The sequence below is a fragment of the Rattus rattus genome, chromosome 1 (genome assembly GCF_011064425.1).
Source record: "Rattus rattus isolate New Zealand chromosome 1, Rrattus_CSIRO_v1, whole genome shotgun sequence".
Taxonomy (NCBI): domain Eukaryota; kingdom Metazoa; phylum Chordata; class Mammalia; order Rodentia; family Muridae; genus Rattus; species Rattus rattus.
In genome coordinates, this window is record NC_046154.1 from 154,730,221 (window position 1) to 154,754,573 (window position 24,353).

General features: G+C 57.0%; 3 protein-coding genes across 5 annotated transcripts in view; 1 reads left to right on the forward strand and 2 right to left on the reverse strand.

The window, feature by feature from the left end:
• Positions 1 to 6,276, reverse strand: Atp5f1d (ATP synthase F1 subunit delta). Its single transcript, XM_032908295.1, has 6 exons — positions 6,182 to 6,276; positions 5,190 to 5,314; positions 2,944 to 3,534; positions 1,766 to 1,919; positions 516 to 604; positions 1 to 373 (listed from the first exon to the last, which is right to left on the reverse strand). Exons 3-6 carry the CDS (start codon positions 3,265 to 3,267, stop codon positions 251 to 253), a joined length of 690 nt encoding a protein of 229 aa, XP_032764186.1. The 5' UTR covers positions 3,268 to 3,534; positions 5,190 to 5,314; positions 6,182 to 6,276; the 3' UTR covers positions 1 to 250.
• Cbarp (CACN subunit beta associated regulatory protein) lies at positions 6,226 to 14,615 on the forward strand. The gene is made up of 10 exons (XM_032908249.1): positions 6,226 to 6,331; positions 8,021 to 8,120; positions 8,241 to 8,380; positions 8,480 to 8,544; positions 8,924 to 9,068; positions 9,733 to 9,910; positions 10,015 to 10,143; positions 10,479 to 10,686; positions 11,966 to 12,146; positions 12,900 to 14,615. The coding sequence occupies exons 2-10, from the start codon at positions 8,028 to 8,030 to the stop codon at positions 13,861 to 13,863; spliced, it is 2,103 nt and encodes a 700-aa protein (XP_032764140.1). The 5' UTR covers positions 6,226 to 6,331; positions 8,021 to 8,027; the 3' UTR covers positions 13,864 to 14,615.
• The window catches only part of Stk11 (serine/threonine kinase 11), a 16,059-nt gene continuing 6,189 nt past the window's right edge, over positions 14,484 to 24,353 (reverse strand). The window contains exons 2-10 of one of the 3 annotated variants that reach the window (XM_032908273.1): positions 20,357 to 20,440; positions 19,629 to 19,718; positions 19,058 to 19,190; positions 18,854 to 18,990; positions 18,444 to 18,571; positions 18,091 to 18,148; positions 17,069 to 17,265; positions 15,117 to 15,323; positions 14,484 to 14,937 (exon numbers count right to left, since the gene is read on the reverse strand). In XM_032908273.1, the coding sequence (XP_032764164.1) occupies positions 15,130 to 15,323; positions 17,069 to 17,265; positions 18,091 to 18,148; positions 18,444 to 18,571; positions 18,854 to 18,990; positions 19,058 to 19,190; positions 19,629 to 19,718; positions 20,357 to 20,440 (1,021 nt within the window). In that variant the 3' untranslated portion in view covers positions 14,484 to 14,937; positions 15,117 to 15,129. Of the gene's footprint in view, positions 15,324 to 16,576; positions 16,750 to 17,068; positions 17,266 to 18,090; positions 18,149 to 18,443; positions 18,572 to 18,853; positions 18,991 to 19,057; positions 19,191 to 19,628; positions 19,719 to 20,356; positions 20,441 to 24,353 lie in introns of those variants that run through there. The other 2 variants (XM_032908264.1, XM_032908282.1) reach the window with 2 other exon arrangements.

The window sequence follows — 24,353 nt, forward strand, 5'->3', positions numbered from 1 at the left end:
TTGGTTCCTGGTGTTTAATGCAGATAGGCTGGGCCAGCTGACTGTCCGGGTGGCTTTGAGGGGCAATCAAGGCCAGCTCTCCAGAGGCATCCTGGGGATCCCAGACTCTGGAAGCCTGGGGAAGCCCTCCATGACCTGGCAGGCAGCACCAGGGAAGCTTTAAGCCAGTAACCGGAGCACTGCTGCCCCCTGGTGGCGACTTCAGCCCCCCAGGACCTGCCTCTGTTACCCTGTGGGTGACAAAGTACGCCTACTCCAGGGCCTTCACCAGGGCTTCATTGGCCTCGATCCGGATTTGGATCTCAGCCCGTGCTGCCTCATCTGCTGCCCCTGACAGCTCTGACTGCGCCTTCTCCAGGTTTGCCCGGGCTGCCTGCAGAGGAATGGGCCGGTGTGAGGACCAGGCGGGACCAGCAGCAGAACACCACTCTTCCGCGAGCTGCCTCCCTGGGTGTCAGGGGACTCCTGAGCAATCCGCCCCGCCCTGAGCCTCAGTTTCCCCGGCCATGGCTCACCCCGAGGTCCAGCATGTCCAGTGTGACGACTTCTTCAGCTAGTAATTGCACAGAGGAGTCCGCATTCACAGTGACAGAGCCGCTGCTCACTGTGGAGGAGAGAAGGTGTGACAGCCTCCAGGCAACATCTGCACAGCCTCTACCTCCCAAGAGTGCTCAGGGTCACCAGTCCTCCGCCTCCCCAGTCTACTCACAGCCACCAGTCCAATGCCCACTCCAGGCCACTTGTACAGGGCGACCCTGCAGGGATCGCTGGGCCTGGTGCACGCCTGTCATCTAGCCCCTGGGGAAGCTGAGCAGGCTACCAGTTCAAAGCCATCCAGAACAGCAGAGAGCTCTTCCCAGGCGAGGTAGGCATTGTGCTTGCCTGGCATGCAGAAGACCCTGGGTTCAATCCCCAGCAAAGCAGAAACTGGGTGTGCTGACATAAACCTGTCATCCCCACCACCCAGGAGGTGGAGGATCGGGAATTCAAAATCAGCCTGGGCTACAGGAGACCCTACTTTAAAGTCAGAAAGAAAACCAAGAAGGGGAAATTAAAGGGCCCCAGAGGCAGCCTATAGAGAGCATCCGCTGTGCAGTTAGAAGGATCAGAGTCCCTGGGGAGCCGTGAGGCCAAGGTGCTGTAATTCTAAGGGTAGGGAGCAGGGCGGGAGGATGTCTGTGGCTCACTGGCCAGCCTGCGTAGCTAAGGACATAGCAAAATCAGGTTCTGCCCCCGTCAAAGGAATAAAAAGCACAGCTTATAAAGAGGACACAACCAATGTCCTTCCTACATATGTGCACACCCTTCCCACCTCACCACCACACCTACTCTGGCACTTGCCCAGACAGAACCAGACAGAACTAGACCGACTATGGGGGGGGGCTGGCTCAGGGATGGAGCCCTGGGCTGGAACCCCCCCAAGTGATGGCTGTGGGCTGGATCCCCTGCCTGGAAAGCTTCTCAAGGCCCTGGGCTCCATGGATAGTACTGCTAAACAGTGAGATAGGAGAGAAGACAAGACACAGCTCTTCATCTGGAGAAGTGGGTCCTTCAGACTGGCTCCTGTCCTACCCTGAAGGCAAGTTCCTCGACAGCACTTTTCCATCTCTTCCTTCCCAATGGAGGTGAGGGCAGCTGTTCAATCCCCTCTGTGCCCCACACAACCACATCTTCATGGACGCCTCTTTCCTTTGCGTTCTCCCTGCCCTTTGAGTCAGGGACCTCTTTGAGTCCCGAACCTCTAGACATCCTGGGCCACACTCACCAAAATACTTAGTTGTGGTGCCGTCTTCCGCATGAACCACTACCAGCCCAGGCCGTAGGACCTGTAGTGTGGGGACATGGGATGCCAAGATGCCAAAGGCTCCAGTCAGCGTAGGCACATCCACTTGCCGGACATTGGCACCATCAAAGAACACCTGCAGAGAGTGTACCACAGAGTTGGCATTGCCCCCATGCCATGGAGACTGGTCTTTCCTTCTGTACAGTGGGCACAGGGAGGATGAAATTCTGATGGGACGTAAAAGCTACCGAGAGCTGCCATTAGACTCAGTTTGCCATTAGACTCACCTGTGAAATGGGATGCCATGTCTAACAGAGGGTCTGCAAGAGGTGACAGAAACATATGGCAACCCAGTGCTGTACAAGCATGCCAATCTGGTGTCTGGGATGGGGTTTCTGGGAAACCCTAAGGCTGTCTCACCACTACTCAGGAAGTTGCTATGAGGGAGTCAAAAGTGTAAAACCAGCATAGGCTTACAAACAGCATGGTTATTAAGCTGTTAAAACCCTGGCTAAGGTCTGTACAATTAAGGGTATTAGGTCCAGGGGAAGCCAACAGGACAAGGAACTTGGGTCAGTCCCAGGTGACCTTTCAGGATCTGGGTCCAGGCAATCCCCAAGAAGGGATCCAGGCCTGGGTACTGGTGACTCCTGCTTGGACAACATCTTGAGGACTTGGGGACTCCCCCACGGACAGAAACTCTGATCCATGTAAACCCCAAAGGGATTAATCTGTGGTCCATTATGACACCATCCAAGCCTTGAGTAGAGCCTGGAGTTCATATGAATCTCGGGGACAACACCCAAGGATGGGGCCTGAGTGACCACCACCAAGGTGTGGAGCCTAGGACACCCCAAAAACAGCAGGGCTTGTGGTCCAGGTGACACCAGTACATTATCAAAATCTGGTTTCCAGGTATAGGTGATCCAACCCCCAGAGGGTGGAGCCTTAGGTCCAGGTGACGCCCTTAGGGGTGGGGTATGAAGTTTCAGTGAACACAGAGAGGTCGAGCCCTGGGTCCGGGTGACCCCATCCAGGGGCGAGGCCTGGGGAGGGGGTTCACGCGGCCCTATGGGGGTGAAACCTGAGACCCAATACAAGTGACCCTCTCCCACGGGTAAAGTCAGGGGCTTGACGACTCTGGGGGCTGTGAGTCGTACCTGCGTCGGGGAGGCGAAGGTGAAGGACATCTGTCCAGGCCCAGCGGCGGGGGCAGGTGAGGCGGCGGCCTGGGCGTACGTACGCGCCTGGAGCACCAGACGGCGCAGACCCGGGTGACGAAGCAATGCGGCGGGCAGCATGGTGGCGGAAACGTCAGTGGACTTTAGCTTAGCGGACAGCGGACACACAGGGATAGCGAGGCGGCCTTCAGGGAGGGCGAGGAGGACGACGCGCGGTGTCTTCTGGGAGGCGCAGTTCCCACAAGAACGCACGCGCGCACTGAGATGCTCCGAAGGCTGCGCGGTGCAGAACGCGCTGAGCATACTGGGAGGTATACTTTGCCTTAGCCACACCCCTTGCAGTGCTGCCTAGAAGTGGGACCCTCCTATGCCCCGTGAATCATTCTGGGAACTGTAGTTTTCTTCGCCTTCTAACAGCAAACGGTGCCCTGGGTCCATAGGACCGTGTTCTGCAAACGGACACCTTCCCTCCGGAGAGTACGTTGGAGCTGAAAAGATGCCGGTTTGATGTCAGGTGCCAACCAATGGAGAGAGGCACTTAGCGCGCATTCAGGCCCAAAAGAAGCAAACCTGTAACGTGTTGGGACAGAAGAATTAAAATGTAGACTACCAGTCAGGTGTGGTGACGCACTTTTGCAATCCGCATCCTGGAAATAGGTAAAAATCTATTTCCAAAAGTGCGCAGCCGAATACATTTTTAAAAAATCAAATATTAGCGCTAGAGAGATGGCTCAGCGGTGAAGAGCACTGACTGCTCTTCCAAAGGTCCTGAGTTCAATTCCCAGCAACCGCATGGTGGCTAGGATCTGTAATAAGATCCTGTGTGTCTGAAACAGCTACAATGTACTCATATAAATATAATAATAAATAAATCTTTAAAAAATCAAATATTAGCCAGGCGCAGTTAATCCCAACTCCCCGGAGGAAGACTCAAGCGGGGTTCCGTGAGTTTGTGATCAACCAGGTCTACATCTTGAGAAGCTGCTAAATAAGTAAATGAATAAATAGATAGATAATTAATTAATTAATTAACTCCATGATGCCGCCCGCGATGCGTGCTAGAGAGAGGTCGGGCCAGGAGAGCAGCTCACGGAAGAGGTTACTGAGTGGCATGCACGCCGAAGCAGGCAGAGGGCGCGCGAAACCTGGAGATGTACTTGCTCTTCTCCGCAGTCCCCTCCCTGCGGGCCTCCGCCCCTGCCCGCCACTGACGCAGGAGCCCGTGCGCGGGCGGCCAAGGGGCCCCACTGACGCCAGTTGTGTCCGCGCAGCCTCGCTCTCGGCCATGACGTCACCACCCTGCCCCCGCATTCACGCAGATTCCAGCCTCCGCTCAGCTCTTGGTCCCCAGGTCCCACCACATAGGTTCACAAAAAATACGGGTATAGAGTTGGTGGGACAAGAAGCCATTAACTTGACTTAAGGATGCATGTTGGATCTTAGAAGAGCAGCTGGCAGCTCTTGGTAGTGATCAGTCTTGAACCAGAGCCTGGCGGATGCAAGAGTAATTCTTTTTGTCATTCTACAATCAACAAACTCTGGAGCTCAGGCCTGCTCATAAGCAGTCCTGCGCCTCAATCCGTCTCTGTGAGAGACACCTAGTTCTCAGTCTCTCTAATCTGGGCATTCTTACTTGCACAGTGGCATCTAGAAACTCCATTCCCTTCCCTACTCCAGCACACAGATGCACACGTACAAACACACACACACACACACACACACACACACACACTTGCGCGCACACCCCCGGGATCCCATATCTACAAAAATGTTCCATGAAGCAAGAACTCAAACCTAGATAGATCATGCTCGTCCTGTCTTGAGTATTCTCCTCCTACCCCATGGCCACTATGTCTTACCAGACAAGTCTTTAAAAAAAAAAAAAAAAAACACTAAACCTAGGGTGCAGGAGAGATGGCTCAGCGGTTAATAACGAGCACTGTTCTTCCCATCGCCCATGCGGGACAGCTAACAGCTGCCAGTAGCTCCAGCTTCAGAAGAACTGACATCCTCCACTGGCCTTCAAAGTAAATCCACCCCCTCTCAACATGCGCGTACGCACACAATATTTAGTATTTGAAAAATCCAGGCCTGCAGTGCTGACAAATGCCTGAGCTTGAGGCCAACCTGGCGATCTAGCCTGGGCGGGTGGGCCAGCCTCGAGTACTGAGTCTATGTGTCAATCCCCTTCACTGAAAAAAAAAAAATCAGTGTAAGCGACCCACCTTCATGATGACACTTGTCTTGACTATGGCGAAGCCGGGAAGAACAGGTAGGGCCTGGAAGCTTAGGCTCTTATAATAGGACAGTCCCCGGGTTCGAACCCAAGCACCAACAGAAAGAGACCTGTCTGCAAGGGAAAGGGATATGGATCATTCTGTAACAGACCTTTATGGATGCAAGTCAAATGTTATTACATTCATTAGTTAGTGGGCAAGAGGACAGCAAATCTGTGGGTGTCAAAGGATAACGTGGGAAGAAGCACTCTTCTTTTACTCTAGGGGACCGAGGGATGACACAAGGGTGCTTGGGCTTGGCCGCAGGCTCCCTTGCCCGCTCAGCCCTGTCACCAATTTCCTTGTTTGAGAAGGTCTCACGCGAATCAGGTTGTGAGGCTGACGTTGACCTTGAACTCCTGATCTACTTGATTTCGCCTTCCGAATGCAGGTGTGCACCATCACAACCAGTTCTGAAGGCAAGTTCTAAGTAGGTGTGGGACGGCACTGGCTATCTGGTGGATCCAGAAAAGAACAGAGAGCAGCACAGGAAAAACAGGCATGGTCCGGGTGTGGGAATGTATCTAGATCTCATGGTTTGTAGACCAAGAGGATCCGCAAACTGGAATTGCACATCTGGAGTGACAGGTGACAAAGTAGGTAGACCAGAGTCCCCAAGACCTGGGATACCCCTGTTAGGTTAGGGGTGTAAGGCGCCCCGCCCGCACCATGTTCGGGGACGTTGCAGCACCAGGTAGGCTGAGTCGCGCAGGGGTGAGGGGGGCGGGGCTGCGCGCCCGCGGGAGGGGGCGCGGGAGCTCAGGCTCCGCCTCCCGCCCCCGCCGGAAGGGAAGGGGAGGCGGTGGCCATCACATCGCCAGCCAGACGCGGCGGCGAGAGCGGCGGGGGCGGTCAGGCTGCGGGACCGGGCGGTTACCGGGTACACGGAGCCAGGGGCCGGAGCGGGCGCATCGCCAACGCGATCACGTGCGCAGCCCCACCTCTCCTGCGTGCCTCCTCCGCGCGCTGCTCTCCCCATTCATAAATTCTCCGTCGGCTCCGCGGCCACCGAGCTCCAGAGCCAACCGGGAGAGCCGTGTATCTGCCGCCCGCCCTCCCGCCGCCCATGGGCCGCACGCCCCGGCGCTGAGGTAGGCGCGGCGGGCCCTGGCGTACGGGGCCGGGCGGGGACGGGCGGGCGGATGCGCGTGGCCAGGGGATGGCGACCAGCTCCAGGGCCCACCCTGGCCCACCGATCCTGTCGCGCGCGGCTCCGGGGAGGGAGCAGAGCGTGGGAACGGCCTGAGCCGCCCTGCACCCCGCCCACCGCCCGCAGCCTGGAGAGGGATCACGCCCATGCCTGCCCTTGGCCTCAGTTTACCCTAGTGAGAGGGCGAGAGCGATGTCGCCTTGGCCTCCTGGATCCTCACGAGCCTGGCATCGGGTTCTCTGCGCTTTCCCTCACCGTATCCTGCTTGGGGGCGGGGGGAGCTGGTGGACGTTCTGTAGGGACTCCATGTCTAGGCTCGCATTCTCGCTGGTCCTCATGATCCCGCCTTCCTCGCCTTTGGTCTCCAGCCATCTTCCTTCCCACCTCTCATTACCATCCTCACCGAGCCCCACCCCCTCCAGCCTGAACTCATTTTCCGACCTACATATGCACCCCTTATCACCCACCAAAATTGATGCCCGTTGTCTCTGCCTCGGAGCGTTGAGGAGACGTAGCCTTCTTGGGGATACATTCGTTTATTCAAGTCCCCCTACACAACTCCTCTACCATCCAGTCTAAGAAATACTGGTGACGTTGGAGCCTGTGGGCTCTTCTTCCATGGGAAAGGGGGGGGGTTGCATGCTCACGCTGGTGTGGGAACTAGGGATGGATGGCCAGAGCGGCCTCTACTACTCCATAATCATCTTCATTCCCGGACTGAGTCAGGTGCAATTTTAACAGTCCCTTTCTGAATCCACCCCATCCCTTGATGTGCCTTAGCCTCAGTTTCTCCACTCGTCTGGCAGAGGCCTGGTGAGCAGCCATCTTGGCCAAGCCTTGGGGCGCCCCTGTGGGCGGCCTCCCCTGCGCCCCCGCCCGCCTCCCTCTGCCTGGCAACACACCCTCCCCCCCAGCGCGGCCCTGCGCACTGTCACCATGGGAACCAGATTTTTCAGGCCAGGAACAGATGAGCGTCTTTTGTCCTTTCCACTCCCACCAGTGTAGGGAACAAGGACCTTTCCCTATAGAGTCGTGACTGGGGGTGGGGGAATCATTGGTACAGCCCCTCCCACACCGCAGGTGCACTACCTTCAATTCCTTTTCTGCACCATGAGACCCTGAGACACAAAGGACCCTAGGATGTTGCCTGAGGGTGCTGTGGAGGCTTCTTTCTCCGTTCCTTCAAGGGTGCTTTCCCTTTCCTGGGCATGGCTGCGTTACCTTGCCGGTCCGGCCACTCCAGCCAGCCAGGGAGGTGGTTGGCATGTGGAAAAGCCACGCTTATACAGGCGCGCGCGCGCGCACACACACACACACACACACACACACACACACACACACACACACACACACACACAGAGATAGACATTTCTGCGCACGCGCGATGCCACCTTTTATGTGATAAAGATGGCGAAAGAAAGGTCCTAGGGAGAAAAAAAGCCTTGGCTACAGGCGCCCCTGCGGGGATGGGGAGTGTGGGGGGGGCGCTCATATTGTAAGACCTGTCCATGAGTCACCCCAGTGACGGCTGCTGCTGCTGCACGGGGACGATAGGGGCTGATTTGCAGGGGCTCCTGTGGGGAGGGGCAGGCAGAGCTGAACCTGAGCTGGCTCTATGCCCTACTTGTAGCCTCAAAATGCAGCCCACGGCCACCATGGCCACAGCGGCCGCCACTACCGCCACGGTTGCCCTGACGACTTCGTGGGACAATGCCACCAGCCGCCCCACGGTGGGTTGGGTGACTCCTGGAGACTGGGGATAGAGGTGGGATGGAAACTCCACTCTGCGGTGGAGCCCTGATACCCCGAGCCCTGACACGCCCCGCCCTGTGCACTCAACCCCGACTCAGGCGGAGCCTGACCCCATCTTGGACAACTATGTGCTGCTGGTGGTGGTGATGTCGCTGTTCGTTGGAGGCACGCTGGTGGTGCTGTCTGGCGTTCTTCTGCTCTGCAAACGCTGCTGGGAGGTGCACCAGCGCTTCAACAGGTGCATGTCCTGGGACCCTCTTGGCGACATGGCCAGGTGCGCTTGCAGAGCCTCACTAGAGCCCCCATCCCTGCTCACCCTTGCCCCTCTCTTCCTCAGGGCCATGGAAGAAACAGAGAAGACCACCACTACCTACCTGGACAACGGCACCCACCCCATACAAGGTGAGGGGCCCGCGCGGCCTGCAGCACCCCTCGCTGCACTTGACTGTGCCTCCCGCCGCGCCCCCCCTCGGCCCCCTGCCCGCCCCCTCGGGCCGCCTGACGGTCTGTCTGTCTGTCTCCCCCACCAGACTGGGCGCAGTTCGAGTCCGACTCATCTCTGTTTCCTTAACGCCCAGGCGTAGGTGCGCACAGGCGCGTGCTGAGAGCGAGTGAGTGTGTGAGCGGATGAGCGAGTGCCCGCCGCCCCGCCCAGCCCGCCCCGTCCTGCCCTCACTCGGCCCGTGCCCCCCTCCCAGCCCACCCCGCCCAGCGGCCTGCCTGGCAGCCAGACACGCGCACGGCCCACCCCGGGCCCACCCTCTGTTGGCTCTCCTCACAGACCCCGACTGCAGGGGGGAAGACCCCGAGGGCCAGGACACCGAAACAGAGCGCTTCCTAGCCACCACCTCCACCGGTCGCCGCGTGTCCTTCAACGAGGCTGCCCTGTTTGAACAGAGCCGCAAGGCTCAGGACAAGGGCCGCCGGTGAGAGAAGTCAGGGGGAGGTCACAGCTGCTTGGTGCTGAAAACTGGGGACCCTGGCTCATGTGCCTTGGTATGGGCTGGCAAGGGTGGGTAGTAGAGTAAGTATTCATACTGAGGTCTAAGCAAGGCTGAGACAGAGGCCAGAAGAGGGCGTCAGATCTCTCTGGAGTTAGAATTACAGGTGGTTCTGAGTCGGCCCAGTATAAGTAGGTGGTGCTAGGAACCCAACTCAGGCCCTCTCCAAGAGCCGGAAGGGCTCTCAACTCCTGAACCATGGTTCCAGCCCCAATTGCTACAAATTTGAGCCCAGGCTGGACTGCATAGAAAGTGCCAGGCCAACCGCGGGCGCACTTCACAGACCTGGCTTGGGGAGGGCCAAGGAAAATCGCTGCAAAGCTCAAGGTTCTAGCCAAATCCAGGCTAGAGAGTGAGACCTGGTCTAAAAAACAATGGTGGGGGGGGCACAGAGGCCGGTGGGTGTTCAGTGAGTTCAAGGCCAGCCTGGTCTACAGAGAGAACCTGGTCGTCCCCCCCGTGCTCGATAGGTGAAGGCAGAAGAATCAGAAGTTCAAAGTCTCGAGTACGGAGAGACCTATGTGTGCCGATGTTAAAACATGCTCTGCTAGGGATTGCCAAGGGCTGACTGCTGGGGTCCCCAACATAGGTACACCCTGACAGAAGGGGATTTCCATCACCTCAAGAATGCCCGCCTCACCCACCTCCACCTACCGCCTCTCAAAATCGCTACCATCCATGAGTGTGACTCGGGTGAGGCCAGTGCTGCGGCCACGCCCCACCCCCACCCGGCTTCCACCCCCAAGGACAGCTTGGCTATATTCCAGGTGAGGTCAAGGTTGCTGCCGCCTGTGGCCCTCAGTGGGGCCTTGGCAGGCTGTGGTGGGAATGCGGGACCACCCCTCACCTACATGGACTCTCTGTTTCACAGCCCCCTGGGAAGTCCCTCACTGGCCACTCGGTGGGCCCCAGCTCTGCCCTCCCAGGTGATCCCTACAGCTCCGTGGACTTCTCGGAGATCAGCCCCTCGGCCTCCAGTGACTCTGGGGAGGGCACCTCGGTGAGGGTTCCCTCTGGTTCCCCTACGTCATCCCAAGATCGTGGGACCACGCTGCTCCCAGAACACGGTGGCCTGGGATTCCCAGTAAGAGCCAGGCTGGTGGGAATGGTGACCATCTCCACTTCAGCCCAAGGAAGAGAACTTGTAGGCAGGGTCCTTCCCCCGTGAACGGCAGGATTCAGGACAGGCTGGCGCGGCTGGCCTGTGAGAAGAGGCTGCAAGAAGGGGTGACCAAAGGCACACTTAATGGGGACCCAGGTATTGGGCCAGGGCCAGCTGGGGAGAGGATTCTGTGCCTTCCTGACAATCACCCCTACCTCCCCCACCTCCTCCAGTTAGATGCGGGTACCCGGGGTACCAAGGCTGCTGGGCCCGAGACAGCACCTGGGGAGATGGGCACAGGCTCCTCCGGGGCTGGCACTGTTTTGCAATTCTTCACTCGGCTACGCCGCCATGCCAGCCTGGATGGAGCCAGCCCCTACTTCAAGGTCAAGAAATGGAAGCTGGAGTCCAGCCAGAGAGCGTCCAGTCTGGACACGAGAGGTAAGGGAACCCCGAGTGATTCCAGGGGCCATCTTGACAGAGGCCTCACAAGTGGCCAGGAATCCCAGGGCCTGAGTGTAGGGAAGCCAATGACCCGTCTCCTAAGCAGTTGACCATCCTGTCACCAGAAGTCCCTAGCTTCCCGAGACCTCCACCGCCTCTGCCTGTATGGCTTTGAGTTGTTAGAACAAGCCACAGGTAGAGCCCGCTTGAAGCCCTGGCTTCCCCCTCCAGTGTTCGGGTACATGTTCCCGGTTCGTGGGAGGACAGAGGTTCAATGCCAGCCTCAGCTGTGTAGGTTTGAGGCTAGCTTTGACTACAGTGAGAGCCTGTCTCCAACAAAGAAAAGGGAGCACTGGACTGATTTTAGGATTTGTGGATGCCTTTTGGTATTTTGAGTTGTCTCGCCATGTGGCCCAAGTAGACCTTGAACTCCTAGCAACCCTCTTTTTACATCCTGGGGATTGTTGATCAGCACACCATACCCAGCCAATCCCACACGCTTTGATAAGGCCCCGGACAGTAACAATTTGTGCTCTGGCAGTCACACTGTCCCATCCTCAGCCGCTGCTTTAGGAAGTGAGTTCCATATGCAAATCAGTATAGATTGTGCCCATAAAGCAATTTATACAAACCGGTGGTAGGTAGCCTGCTGGCCCTAAGATACAGGGCTGCTTAACTGTAGGGAGGATACCCTGCCCTTGCTTGGGACAGTGTCAGCTAGGTAGGTACTGGCCTTCCATGTGGAGGAGAAGGGGAGGACACAGTGTTAGCATCAGGGAGGATCTGGGTGGCAGAGGGCTTACCTTACTTCCTTTCCGGAGTACTACTGTGGGCGTGGCAGTTCTGTTGACTGCCCTGGTGAGAACCGGGGTTCTAAGATGGAGTTGTGATTCCTGGTGCAGATTACCCATAGTTACTGTTGCAGCCCAGAACTTGTTTGCCTGGTGGCTCCCAGCCCACCTGGAGGCCTGCCCACTGGCAGTTCTATTTGGGGTAAGATCCTGGCTACTGGCCAGAGGCTGGGGGCATGGGCGGTGCTTGGGAAGTTCACCCAAGCTTCCCAGGGCACGGTGCAGCCTGCAGGCGGCATCTTCCTCCTGCCTATGCAGGTTCCCCACCTTGCCCAGGCCATGGCTTCAGCAAGAACTGGGCCTTGTGAGCCACTGGGCATCCTCTCATGGCCACACCAGTCCAGCCGGGGCTCTCTGGACTGCTTTCCCCTGAGGTCTTTCAGCTCGTGTGTAATCTCTGGCCCTGGCCTGATCGCCAACTACAGGTTCCCCGAAGCGGCACCACTTTCAGCGACAGCGGGCAGCCAGCGAGAGCATGGAGCAGGAGGGGGATATCCCCCATGCCGACTTCATTCAATACATTGCCAGCGCAGGCGACTCGGTGGCCTTCCCACCCCCCCGCCCCTTTCTGGCCAGCCCCACCAGCCCGCCCCCCACTCTCGGCAGGTATTTTTCAGTAGATAGAGGTGCTAAGGGTGGGCCTGTGGGCCCCTGCCCTGCCCCGTCCCCCATAGGTGGCCCGGGGACTGCCCTTCTGGCCCTGTGGACACGAACTCGAGTCACCCTGGCCACTTCATGGGGGCCACCTCTCCAGCGCAGACCGGAGGAGGAGGAGGGAAGCAGGGAGAGACTGGGTAAGGGTAGGTGGGCAGTTGATGGTCCCAGGGTCTCCAAGATGAGACACCCACCAGAGCAGGGCAGTGGGCTGGGGCCTACCATGGCCCTGCCGATTTGTAGCAGGCTCCGAGGCCTGAAGGGCTCCTCAGTGGTCCCAGCGTCCCTTCTGCCTGCCTGCACTCCTGATGTATGCCTGACCCCAATCAGGGAGCGTCCTTGGTAACGGCTGCTATCAGAAGTAACCTCCCACCCCAAGCCAAAAGCAAAACTCCCAAATGCTAAAAACACTGGGAAACGGGCTGAGGCCTTGCCAACTTGGGGGTGACCTTTGAGCTTCATTGATTCACACCCAGCTTGTACTAGGTCCAGTGGGTGAAGTAACCACCTAGTATAAGGGGCTGATGATTTGGTGTCTAGTTCAGGTCCATTCTCTTGGAGTCCCCTTGCACATCAAGAGAATTACTTGAGTGGCCCAGACTCGATAAGTGTCCCTCCATGTCCATAGTCCCTAAAGCACAAACACGTGGCCGGCAGGGCAGGGCAATGCCTGCAGGCTCTGACCACATGGGCCTGGCCTTGCAGGCTAGAGGCAGCTGAGGCGGCGGGCGGAGGAAGCCCCGAGACTCCTCCGGAGCATGGCATCAGTTTGGGGCCCGAGCATGCGCAGCAGCAGGACCCGCAGCAAGAGCAGGACGCCGAGCATGCACAGTGCAGCTACCGTGATCTGTGGAGCCTTCGTGCTTCGCTCGAGCTCCACGCAGCCACTGCATCAGACCACAGCAGTAGCGGCAATGACCGTGACTCAGTGCGCAGCGGCGATAGCTCGGGCTCGGGTTCCGGGGGTGGAGGCGCAGCACCCGCCTTTCCGCCCCCTCCTGAGTCTCCGCCTGCCTTGCGGCCTAAGGACGGCGAAGCCCGCCGCCTGTTACAGATGGACAGTGGCTACGCGAGCATCGAGGGACGTGGAGCTGGCGATGAAGTTTCAGAACTTCCTGCTCCAGCTCGGAGCCCTCCCCGCAGCCCGCGAGCCTGGCCACGCAGGCCGCGCCGCGATTACAGCATCGATGAGAAGACGGACGCTCTTTTCCATGAATTCCTGCGCCACGATCCTCATTTTGATGATGCTCCGCGACACCGCGCACGTGCACATCCTCACACTCATGCGCGGAAGCAATGGCAACAGAGAGGCCGGCAGCACAGCGACCCCGGAGGTGCACGCGTGGCCACGCCCCCTGGGGCTACCCGCCCCACACGTGCCCCCTTACGCCGCGGGGATAGTGTTGATTGTCCTCCTGAAGGCCGTGCGCCGCCCATCACAGGTGATGACCCATCCATTCCCGTCATTGAGGAGGAGCCTGGTGGTGGAGGCAGTGGTTGCCCAGGCTCTGGGTTATGTGTTGAGCCCGCCGGGGCACTGCTGGACAAACTAGCAGCTAGCCTCGACGAGAGACTCTTCTCTCCCCGTCTTGCTGAGCCAGTTGCCTCATCCCCGGTGCTGATTGTCGCTGCTGCTGCCCCTACATCCCCTGACCACAGCCCAGCCTAAGCTCTGTGTACTGGACCTGCCTCTCGGCTGCTTTGCCGGCAGCACGTGGGGCCGCCGTGGGAATGGTGGCGACAGCGGGAGCAACCTGAGGTTGCTGTGCATGGGTACGCGGCCCAAATCCCAAGTGTGCACAAAGAGTGTCCCCTCGGGCACTTAGCAGGGTGCAGTGGCCTCCGGATGCACAAGGCCTCCGGACCCAGGCTCAGCTGCAGGGAGGATGAAGATCTTGGATTCTGGAGTCCATATACCGTTGACCCCCGGCACCCAGCCTCTGGCCACAGATGCGGGTGGAGCAGGTTCTGAGGTGCGCGTGCAGCCTCACTCCAGGATCAGCCGAATCTCCACACTCGTGAGCACGTGCTGGCAGTGCCACTGCATGCGTGAACCTACTGGAGGGGAAGTGACTGCGGGGCACTGAGGATCAGAGAGGAACTCGCGCCCCAGATCCTTAATCCTTTCCCCTGTCCATGGTATGCACTTTGTAGCAGCTATACCTTTCCTCTCCGAGCAATAACCGACTGCGCCTGCTCGCTCTCTCTCTGCATGTGCACAGGCTCCAGCCTGTCCCATCCCTCCCCACGAGCTTTGGGCTTTAAACACAGAGACAGAACAGCCCGGTGGCAGCTTCAAGTTTCCCAAGCTTTATTTATTGCCAAAAGATAGGGCAGCCTCGCCATGAGTGCCCGCCCACTCCCTGCCCTGCGCCCTGTGGTTGGTCGTGTTGTCTGGTTGATCATAAATGTCTCTGCATATTTGTTCGCTCTGGGTTTTCTCTGCAGGCCACCCTGTGCCCTGCCTGCTCCCTATTTCCAAACATCCTCATAGCCACAGCTCAAATCCTCCTGTTTTATTTAAAAAAAAAAAAAAAAAGAAGAAAAAAGAAGAAAAAAAAAAACCAACCCAAAGACAGCGAGGCTCGCAGGGCGGCATGCAGGCGAGGCCGGCCAGTGGTCTCGACATAAAGTGCTTCTGGGGTGGCAGGTCCGCCCTCGGCTCCAATGTCCAGAAGTGTGTGGACAGACAGGCCCGGAATCAGTCTTGCCGGGACACCTGCCCAAAGATCCTGGCGACACACTGTTGGTAGAATGGGTGGCCACTTAGCACCAGGCCCCAGGTACTGGCCACTCCAGAGCAGAAAGGTTCTTTGTGCACATAGTAAGGGCTGTGGCCTCACCCCCTGCAGCCCTGCCCTTGGGAAGGAGCGAGGCCACTGTGAACACCAAGCATGACTCTGGATCCTGGCCCCTGCCCACCTGTAGGCCTCAGTCACTGCTGCTTGCAGGCCGAGAGCCGGCGGATCTTGTTGCTGGAGCACACCTTGCGTGCAGGGTTGGCAGTGCCAGGCCGGCCTTCTGGCTTCACCTTGCTGCTGAGCTGGGGCTCTGTGCCATTCACACAAACAGCCTTGGGCAGGCTGTGGCTCTGTCCATTCTGACCCACTTCCTCTTCCAGGACCTGTCCTGCGGGAAGATGGCAAGCATAGCTTGAGCCAAGGGCCAGGCAGCTCAAAGTCCCAGGGTCCAGCCAGCCCCAATTGCACCAGAGGCTGGTCTGTGCCACCCCTCAGTAGCTCCAAAGATAGCCAGGCCATACCTTCCCAGTGGTATGCCCTGGCCCTCCTGCAGCACACCCATGCTCACCTGCCTGTCTAGCCTGGGTAGCCCAGCACCAGCTCACAGAGCTCTCCAAGGGAGCCAGGCTCTAGACCCTCAGAACAGGCACAAGGAGATGAAGCCCTCAGCCTGGGGGCTACTAGATGTGCAGAGCATGGGGAAGGAGACCATCCAGCTGGGGGTGCAGGCCCAGCATGCTCTGCTGGGCTGCACGGACCTCTTCTGAGCTCCCCAGGCTTCAGTGGGCAGAGTGTACAGGTAACTACATAGCCCAGTGCTCTGCAATGCGGCTGAGAACCCAGCACAAGCCCCACTGCCCTTGCTCCCAGAGCCTCCTACTCAGCCACACTGGCAGCACCCACCCAGGCGCTCATGCTGGACAGGAGTAGGCGTGGGGTCAGGTGGACTCTGCCCCTCCTCCATCCACACAAGACACTGAGTAGAAAGGCCCTGTGCTGTTGCTGTAGGCAGAGGAACCAGGCTCCCCTCTGAGTGCCATCACTTCCCTGTACAGTACTTCCCCAGTTGTCCCTTCCTTCCCAGCAACCTTGAGGGTCCCTCATGCAGCCAGCATCTCCGTGCACCTGCTCCCCAGCAGAGGGTCCCACAGCAAGAAAGAGGGCCTTGCCCCGCACCAGCTGTCAGCTCAGAGCTGAGCCGGTGGGACAGTGTAGGCAAGGGCTCCAGGTGAGAGTGAAGACACTATTCCCACATGGGGATGGAAGGGCTGCAGCCAAGGCCCACACTGAATATCAGGCGCACACCTGTCCTTGTGGGCCTACCTGGCACCCAGCGGGGGCACTGCTTTCAGAACACTCATCTGCTACAGGAGACACAGTAGCCCAAGGTCCTTACCCTCCCCGCATGGCTGTTTGAAAGGCCAGGAGCTGAGTGGGGCTGGCCCGAGGGGCACAGGAACAAAGGCTCCACAGCCCTGGCTGATGGCCACCCTGACGCTGAGACCCTGCCCTAGGCCCTGGGCCCAGGCATGTCCTTTGAAACCCTGGTAGGGAAGCCTGTCATGACGAGCAGTGACGGGAGGGAGGGAGGGAGGAGGAGGGAGGAGGGAGGAGGGAGTCGCGGCAAGCATCCCCTGCAGACACAGTGGACAAAGCTTTATGGAAGACAAGGGTGGGGCAGCAGACAGGGAGCTACACTACGGCCCCGAAGCCCTCCTCGGGCTCCTCTCCAGGAAGGCCTGCGCCCTGGCTCTTCCACATGCATGTGTCGCATGCGTCCTCGCTAAGCCCTGACTCGGCCGTCTCCTCGACACCTGGGGAAGAAGGCGATAGAAGGTCAGGCATGGCCAGGACTGAGGGCCACTGGACCCTCCCTCAGGCGGCTGTCTCAGGGCACCTACCCGCTGCCCTCCAGGGTCCCCTCCTCCTGCTAGACACAGCCATACGGAGGCCATAAGAAGCTGCAGATGGGGCCCAAGGGAGCCCTCCAGCCAGCCCTGAGTGAATGCCACAGCCACCAGGATGGCTTTGGCAGTCCTAGGGGCTCATATCAGCTGGAGCCTTGGGAAGAGGACCAGCCCCAGAGTGCACAAAGGCACAAGCTCCAGCGTGAGCTGCGCCCAGTCAACTCACCAGGCACTGTGAAGTCCTGGGTATAGATGATGCCGTCCTCAATGTCAAACAAGTCCTCGTCCTCCTCCTCCTCTGCACGGCCATGCAGGTCCTCCAGGTAGGGCACTACGGTCATGCTGCGCCAGCGGTCCTTAGTGTCTGGGCTTGGGGGGATAGGCACAAGAGCCTCGGCCAACGGGTGTTTCTTCCGGAACCAGCTGCAGAAGGCAAGTGCGACAGAGACTCAGGCGCTCGGCCTCAGAGGCCATACCATGGCTGCCCTTGGCAAGGCCTCAGTACTCAGGCTACAGACTTGAGGTAGCCTAACACCCACAACACTGACCCTCCCCCTCCAAAAAAACCCCACTGCCTACTGATGACAGCCATAGCACCTTGGACTCGGGTGGGTGATCTGGTCCCTGCACCTACAGTCTGCACCACCCGCCTTGAACAAGGGTAGGCTAAAGCCCTCCCTGGGGAACACCCAGCTGAGCCAGTCTCAGTCTAGCATGGAAGTGGCAAGAGGGCTGGGGACAACACAAGCGACAACGCCTGGACCCAGGGCTCCGACCAGCTGGTTAATAAACAAAGGACAGGAGGCTCCCCTGCCACCCAGAAGGCTCTCACCCTTGAGTTGAGCAAAGACACCACGCCTCACGCTTTCTGCTGGCCTCCCTAGATACATCATTCTCATGTCCAGATGGCCAAGGACCAGCTGGGGGCCAGAGTGACACCTCCCTATCTACGCCCTCCCCACCATGAGAGGATCTGCCTCCAAATTCAGGGCCTGAATCTCCAACTTCTTAGCCACACAGCTGCCTGCACTCCTTTACAGATAGATTAAAGGTAGGGGAACCTGGAAGGACTTCTTACCCATAGCCTGCCCTGGGCACCCCCTTCGTACCCCATGTTCACACACAGCCTTCTCAGGTCATCAATGCACACAACACAATGCACAAATCCCAACTCCTGCGACATACACTGAGACCATCCCTCAGCTCACCCCCTAGGCAGGCTGACACAGGCAGGCCAGCCACACTCACCTGTGCTGTCTAATCTGTCGGATGGAGAACCTCTTGGCTGGCTCGTACTCCAGCATCCCTGTATGACAGAAGGGATGTCTGAGAGGGTAGCAGGTGCCTGCCTGCCTGCTCTGTGCCACAGCCCCACCCCACCATTTCCCGCTGGTGAGCAGCTAGGCCTCAGTGAGCTAGCAATAGGTAGCAGGGACATAGCATTGAGACTCCCAACACCCACTCTGCCACTGGAGAAGTAAACGATCTTAGAAACCTCCCACCCCAGCAGACGGGCTGTCCTGTCAGTTGGGTCAGAACCCTCCACAGACCAGGGGCTCTGTCCCTGGCTGTCTGACATTGGTGTGATTAGAGATGCCCACCTCGGAGTAGGTCAGAGAGTGGTGGAGCGCAGTCACAAGGGATGGTGAAGTCCCCTCTCCCGATGTTCTCAAAGAGCTTGTAGATATTGTCCCCCTCAAATGGGTACAGGCCCGTGGTGATGTTGTAGCTTCACACAGGAAAAGAGCATCAGTGCTGGCCACACTGGAGACCAGAGGCCAGGTGCCCCCAACTCCCAGAGAGGACACATGTTAACTGGCAGATGTGCAGCCATGGCACTGTACACTGTACACCTGTGGGATGGTGTGTGGAGGGAAACTACACCCACAGACCTGGAATGTCCAACCTTCTGGCCACACCCTGTAGGTCGAAAGGCCCAAGAATACTAGAGAACATTCACAGCCCCCTCCCTCTACCCCCTTCTGCTACAGGGTACATACAAGACACTCACAGTGTGACCCCAGCTGACCAGATGTCCACCTTGAAACCTGAAAAGGTGTCCAGTCCATTGGCAATCTCTGGAGGCTGGAAGGCTGGGGAGCCCTGGCTGGTCCGGCAGGTGTCATCCACAGCGAAAGGGTGCAAGGCCTGCAGGGCAGTGAGAGTCAGGGCAGCTCAGGAGAAGCGGCCCAGGATCCCTGCACACGGGGCCTACCTCGGCAACACCGAGGTCGGAGATCTTGAGTGTGCCATTGGTGGTGAGGAGCAGGTTGCCCGGCTTGATGTCCTTGTGAACAATGCCCTGGCTGTGTAGGTACTCCAGGCCGTCAATCAGCTGGCGGAAGTACCTGAATGGGTGGGACTGGCTCAGGCCCCACAGGGTCCCAGCCCACACCACAGTGCCTACATAAGTCTGCTATGAACTTTGGAAGACTCATGAGGCCTGGCCCACAAGGGGATAAGTGTTTAGGGCTCAGGCAGACAGACTTGATAGAAGGCTAGGGCCCACTGAAAATCACACAGGGCAACTAACAGTCACTGCTGTCCAGGCTCAGGGAGCCAGGTTTCCCATCTGGCTTCATTTCCTCCCCTTCCCTTGATTCTGTTAACCGAACGTGGAAGGGTTGATCAGGCCTCAGAGCCACTATGCCTCTCTGCAGGGCAGTGGGCCCACAGGGCTTACAAGAGGGTAACCCCAAGCACATTGGCTGGGCTAAAAACTAGGGGCCAGAAACATCTGAGTTTCCTGATAATGGCTGGTCCTCCTGCACCCACAGGGCACTCACCCATGAGCTTGGCACACGGGGAAGCGCTTCTCTGGCACACTGTCCAGCATCTCCTGCATGCCACACACGCAGTACTCCATCACCATATACGTAGGGCGCTAAGGAAAGCAGCACACACCAGGCCTGGGAGTCTGGAATGCCCTGAAATCCCAGGGCAACTGAGGTAGAAGACGTTGCTAAGGGTGCAGGGCCCCGCTGGGCTAGCAGACCACCACCACTCTAATCTCCAGTCATCTTGTGTTCCCTATCAGTACTCAAAAGCCACTGCCACATGCCTGTAAGGCTTTGGACCACATGGAGTCAGCATAGGTCACAACAGGACTAGAAATAAGCTGGCCTACTCACTACTGGGAAGGATGGGAACCTGGGAGTTAGGACTGCAGCCAACTACAGGGTACTTGGTTCTCAGAATGCTCCCAGGACTACCCAGACATGGTGTAGGCTGTGCAAACTCTACCTCTGGGAAGGGACAGCATGGAAACCTCTAGAACGGGGGCACTGTCAATATATGTAGGCCCTCAAGTACCTGTGAGGCCATGCCCAGTTCCAGTCACATTGGTCAGACTAGGCTAGCACAAGGTAGGAGCCCCATGTCTTGTTCACCCTGCCTGCTGAGTTGACAGGCACCACGGGATGACACACAGCACTAAACTGCAGTCTAGCAGAAGGTTCCTCCCAGTCCCTACTGTACAGGGGACCGCCCCACCCTACTCCATCCCACAGGATATATCTTCTGCTTCTCCTCATTGTACAGCACATCCACAAGCTGGATCACATTCCGATGCCGCAGCCGCCGCAGCAGCTGGATCTCCCTGCAACAGAGGACATTGCTCAGCTGACCCTGTCTGCTGTGAGAAGCCTACATCTAGTCATGGCAGAGCTGCCATGTGGGAGCACACTGGACAGTGGGGAAGGTGGGGGTTGAGCTTGTTTGCCTGTGACACCTGGCTCAGTCCCAGGGAGAGAACAGTCACCTGGGCTGTGGTGGTTTCAGGCCATAGCCAAGAGGGACCGCGGGGACACTAAGATTGCTTTGTAGAAGCAAAGCTCCATATAAGGTGGCACAGGTCAGCACCTGATGTGCCTGGAGCTAGGCTAAAAGGGCCACAGGGCCTTCTCCCAATACTGTCCCACCTCACACCCTGGATTTCCCCCAGTGGAAGGTCAGCCCAGAAACCAGCAACAGCAGCAACAGCCACCATGGTACTATCGAGGAAGGCACTGGTCCCACATGAGAGCTACTGTCCAACAGGTTGATGGGGCCACTGGCTTCCCTTAGCTCAGGTATGATACCCAGGTACTAACCCAGCACCCCGATATCAGAAGCTCCAAGTACATGCATAGCACCCATCACAGCCTCATCAGAGAAGTCGCCCAGCTGCTAAAGGGGCAGGCCAGCTTTCACACATGGACAGATACCACAACATGACCCACCTACATAATGAAGTATCACACAGGTGTGAACAGGAACAAGGCTCCTATACTTGTCATGGCTTAGAGGGGCCCTGAAGACTTCTCAGCCCAGTGAGAGACCAACACAAGAAGGCCACACAGTATGGGCCTCCACAATAGCAGATGTCTGAACGAGTGATTCCAGAGACAGAAGAACTCACTGGAGCATAGGGCTATGGCTGTAGTGGACAGCTCACAGGGACTTCCTTTAGGGTGATGGAACATATGGACTAGAGAGTGGTGACAGAGACACTGCACATTCTCCAAGAGGCTAGCTAGCATGCCATGATGGGTGAGGGCAGCATGATACTCTGTGGTTTGCACCCTCACCCAAAAGCTCAGCTGGATAGACAGTGCCTCTCCTTAGCCTGCCTTTACCACCCCAGACTCCCCTTCTTTCAGAAGTCTCCCTGAGCACAACCTTCTGGACGGATGGACGGACATCCATCCTATGTTCTCGGCTGTCTTCTTCCTGATCTGGCCTGGTCATAGGCCAGAAGGGAAAAGATGCTCTGCTCTGAGCACTGCACTTTCACCCCCCACTCCTGGGCCCAAGTTCAACAGTGCCCCCCCACTGAGTGTAGGCACATGGTATTTATGGAGTCAGTCTACACTGGGACACAACTATCCCTCCTCAATGTGGTGGGTACAAGTGGACTTCGGCCTCAACCCTAGTTCACTTTCTGTCCCTAGGAACCACAGACATGAAAGGGAAACAGCACAGGCTGGATACACATTCAGAGGTGTCTTGGGATTGGGGTTTCTGGGAAACCAACTCAAAGCCGCCCGGAGCAGTGGTCAGGTACAGCATGATGCAACCCACAGACCCCAGCAGTACCCACTTCCACAGTGACTTCCAAGCAGTTACTGTAGAAAACAAGGCTCCCATTCTGATAGCCCCACATCGCAGCAGAGACTGTCACAAAGGCAGGGCTTGAAGCCTAAGAGGGAGGTGCGAGCTGAGGCAGATGCCACCTCAGTTGACTGTGATAGAGAGAGGCCAATACTCATACCAATACAGATGTCAGTCAAGGTAGAGGGGACATTTGAGTGAGTCAGATGACAGCTGTACCCTACAGAGGCACTGCAAAACAAGTAAGTAGAAGCCAATAGCCAGCCATGTGGCACACGCCTTTAATCCCCACCCAGAAGGCAGAGGCAGGCGGATCTCTTTGAGTTCAAAGCTAGCCTGGTATACATAGTTAGTTCCAGGACAGCCTGTGTGCTGTGTGTGAGAGCATGCACCTGTGTGTGGCGTGGTCCATCCCCTCCTGTGCACACAAGTTGAGATGGTGTTTTGTGGAATTTTCCTAAACTGAAATCCAGCAGGGAATCTAAGATAAAAGGTAAACAACAGGGCTGGAGAGATGGCTCAGAGGTTAAGAGCACCCGACTGCTCTTTCAAAGGTCATGAGTTCAATTCCCAGCAACCACATGGTGGCTCACAACCATCTGTAAAGAGATCTGATGCCCTCTTCTGGTGTATCTGAAGACAGCTACAGTGTACTTACATATAATAAATGAATAAATTTAAAAAAAAAAAAAAAAAGGTAAACAACATAGCTTGGCATTGGGGGTGGGGGGCACCCCAGCACTTGGGGGAACCAGGAGCAAAGGCAGATGGATCTCAGTTCAGACTAGCCTGGTCTACAAAGCCAGTTAGTAGTGGTCCAGGATAGCCAGGGCTACACAGAAAAACCTTATCTCCAGAAGCCAACAAAACAAAACCAAAAAATCCAAAAACATACAAGCAAACAAACCAACCAGAAGGTAGATAACTAACAACACTGAACAGCTTCAGGAAGTCCATGAAACTGACCAGATGCCGGAAGCCCCTTTGTAGCTAGGCTGTTACTTTGTGGGTTCTCCTTCCTCACCTTTTATCTCTCCCCCCCCCCCACTTTTCACACCCTAACACTGGATAGGAGAGAAGAAAGGGTAGAGGGAAGAGAGTAACTAGGAAACTCCATGAATCTAATTTCTTTCCTTTTGTTTCATCTTCAACCCTGGCTACTAGCAAACTGCAACCAACCTCATTAATTAGATCACCAACCTTGCGTGGGGTTGGGGGTGGGACTCACTTTTGTATACCCACTGAAAAGTCTCCAGAATTCCAAATGTCATACAATCTCAGAAACTGTCTGCAGCTGGCAAAACCACGCCTCTGCTAGAGCTCAAGACAAATCATAGTCAGCTGCTGCGGACAGTCTGAAGCAGCCCCACATCCCACGCCTGGGGTTAAAATGAAAGCACGTTCTTATATGCTCTTAACCACTAAGCCATCCATATCTTCAGTCCCCATTTCTGTGTTTCTTAAACCAAAATGCCAGCATTTTTTAAAATGTCACTACTGGAAGACATTTAGAACGAGCCACCTGGAGAGGACACTCTCCAGCCTGTCACAAACTGCCTGCAGGCTGTGCTCCAGGTTCCCAGCTCTGGGAGTCACTCCTTGGGGATGCAGCTGTCTCCGAGTCACTCTGCTCCTGTAAGTAACCCCAGTAAAACTCACTGGTTCACCACATAAGACTTTGGTGGTCCTCATACTTGGGTCTGTTGTGGGCTCCCTACCTGGGCTAAGCAGACAGTGCGTAGCATCTCTCCAGAAGTTTGTTACACAGCAGATGATGTGCTGGTTAATGGTGATCAATTCTACAGGCACTGGCGAAGTCTGAGGGAGTCTCCAGATTAGACTGAGCAAGGACAAAGTCCTACCCCCCAAAAATGGGTTGAGGGGGAGTCTGTCTCCTGCCTGCAGATATGATGTGATGTCATCAGGCGCCTCCCAGTTCTGCTGCCAGGCCTCCCCCACAGGGAGGAACTCTGCCTGCAATCACTTCCTTCCTAAGTAGCCTTAGTCTGGTGTTGGGTGACAGCAAGTAGACAAGTATATGAGACAGTGTCCCAGCATCCTGAGGACTGGACATGGTGCTATGTATCTGTAACCCAACACTTAGGAGGCTGAAACAGGAGAATTATGAGTTTGAGGCTAACCTGGGATGCTGGAGAGATGGCTCAACAGGTAAACGCTCTCTTCTTGATGACCCTGGTTCAGTTCCCAGCACTCACACAATGGCTCACAACCATCCGGAACTCCAGTTCCAGGGGATCTGGTGCCCTCTTCTGGTTCCCCAGGTACATTACAGCATAAATATGGGCAAAACACTCACACATAAAAAGTTTTCATTAAAACACACACACACACACACACATATTACTGAAACCCCCAGCACCCAACTCTCACCCACAGGAAAGTGCTTGAGAGCATAAGAC

Excerpts from the sequence above, each read along its gene's own strand:
- Cbarp (XM_032908249.1), top strand. The coding sequence starts at position 8,028 with ATGCAGCCCACGGCCACCATGGCCACAGCGGCCGCCACTACCGCCACG. Across the intron at positions 9,069-9,732 it reads GCTCAGGACAAGGGCCGCCG|GTACACCCTGACAGAAGGGG; the intron begins GTGAGAGAAGTC and ends TCCCCAACATAG. Across the intron at positions 10,687-11,965 it reads GTCCAGTCTGGACACGAGAG|GTTCCCCGAAGCGGCACCAC; the intron begins GTAAGGGAACCC and ends CGCCAACTACAG.
- Atp5f1d (XM_032908295.1), bottom strand. The coding sequence starts at position 3,267 with ATGCTCAGCGCGTTCTGCACCGCGCAGCCTTCGGAGCATCTCAGTGCG. Across the intron at positions 1,920-2,943 it reads CCTTCGCCTCCCCGACGCAG|GTGTTCTTTGATGGTGCCAA; the intron begins GTACGACTCACA and ends CACTCTCTGCAG. Across the intron at positions 374-515 it reads TGGACATGCTGGACCTCGGG|GCAGCCCGGGCAAACCTGGA; the intron begins GTGAGCCATGGC and ends ATTCCTCTGCAG.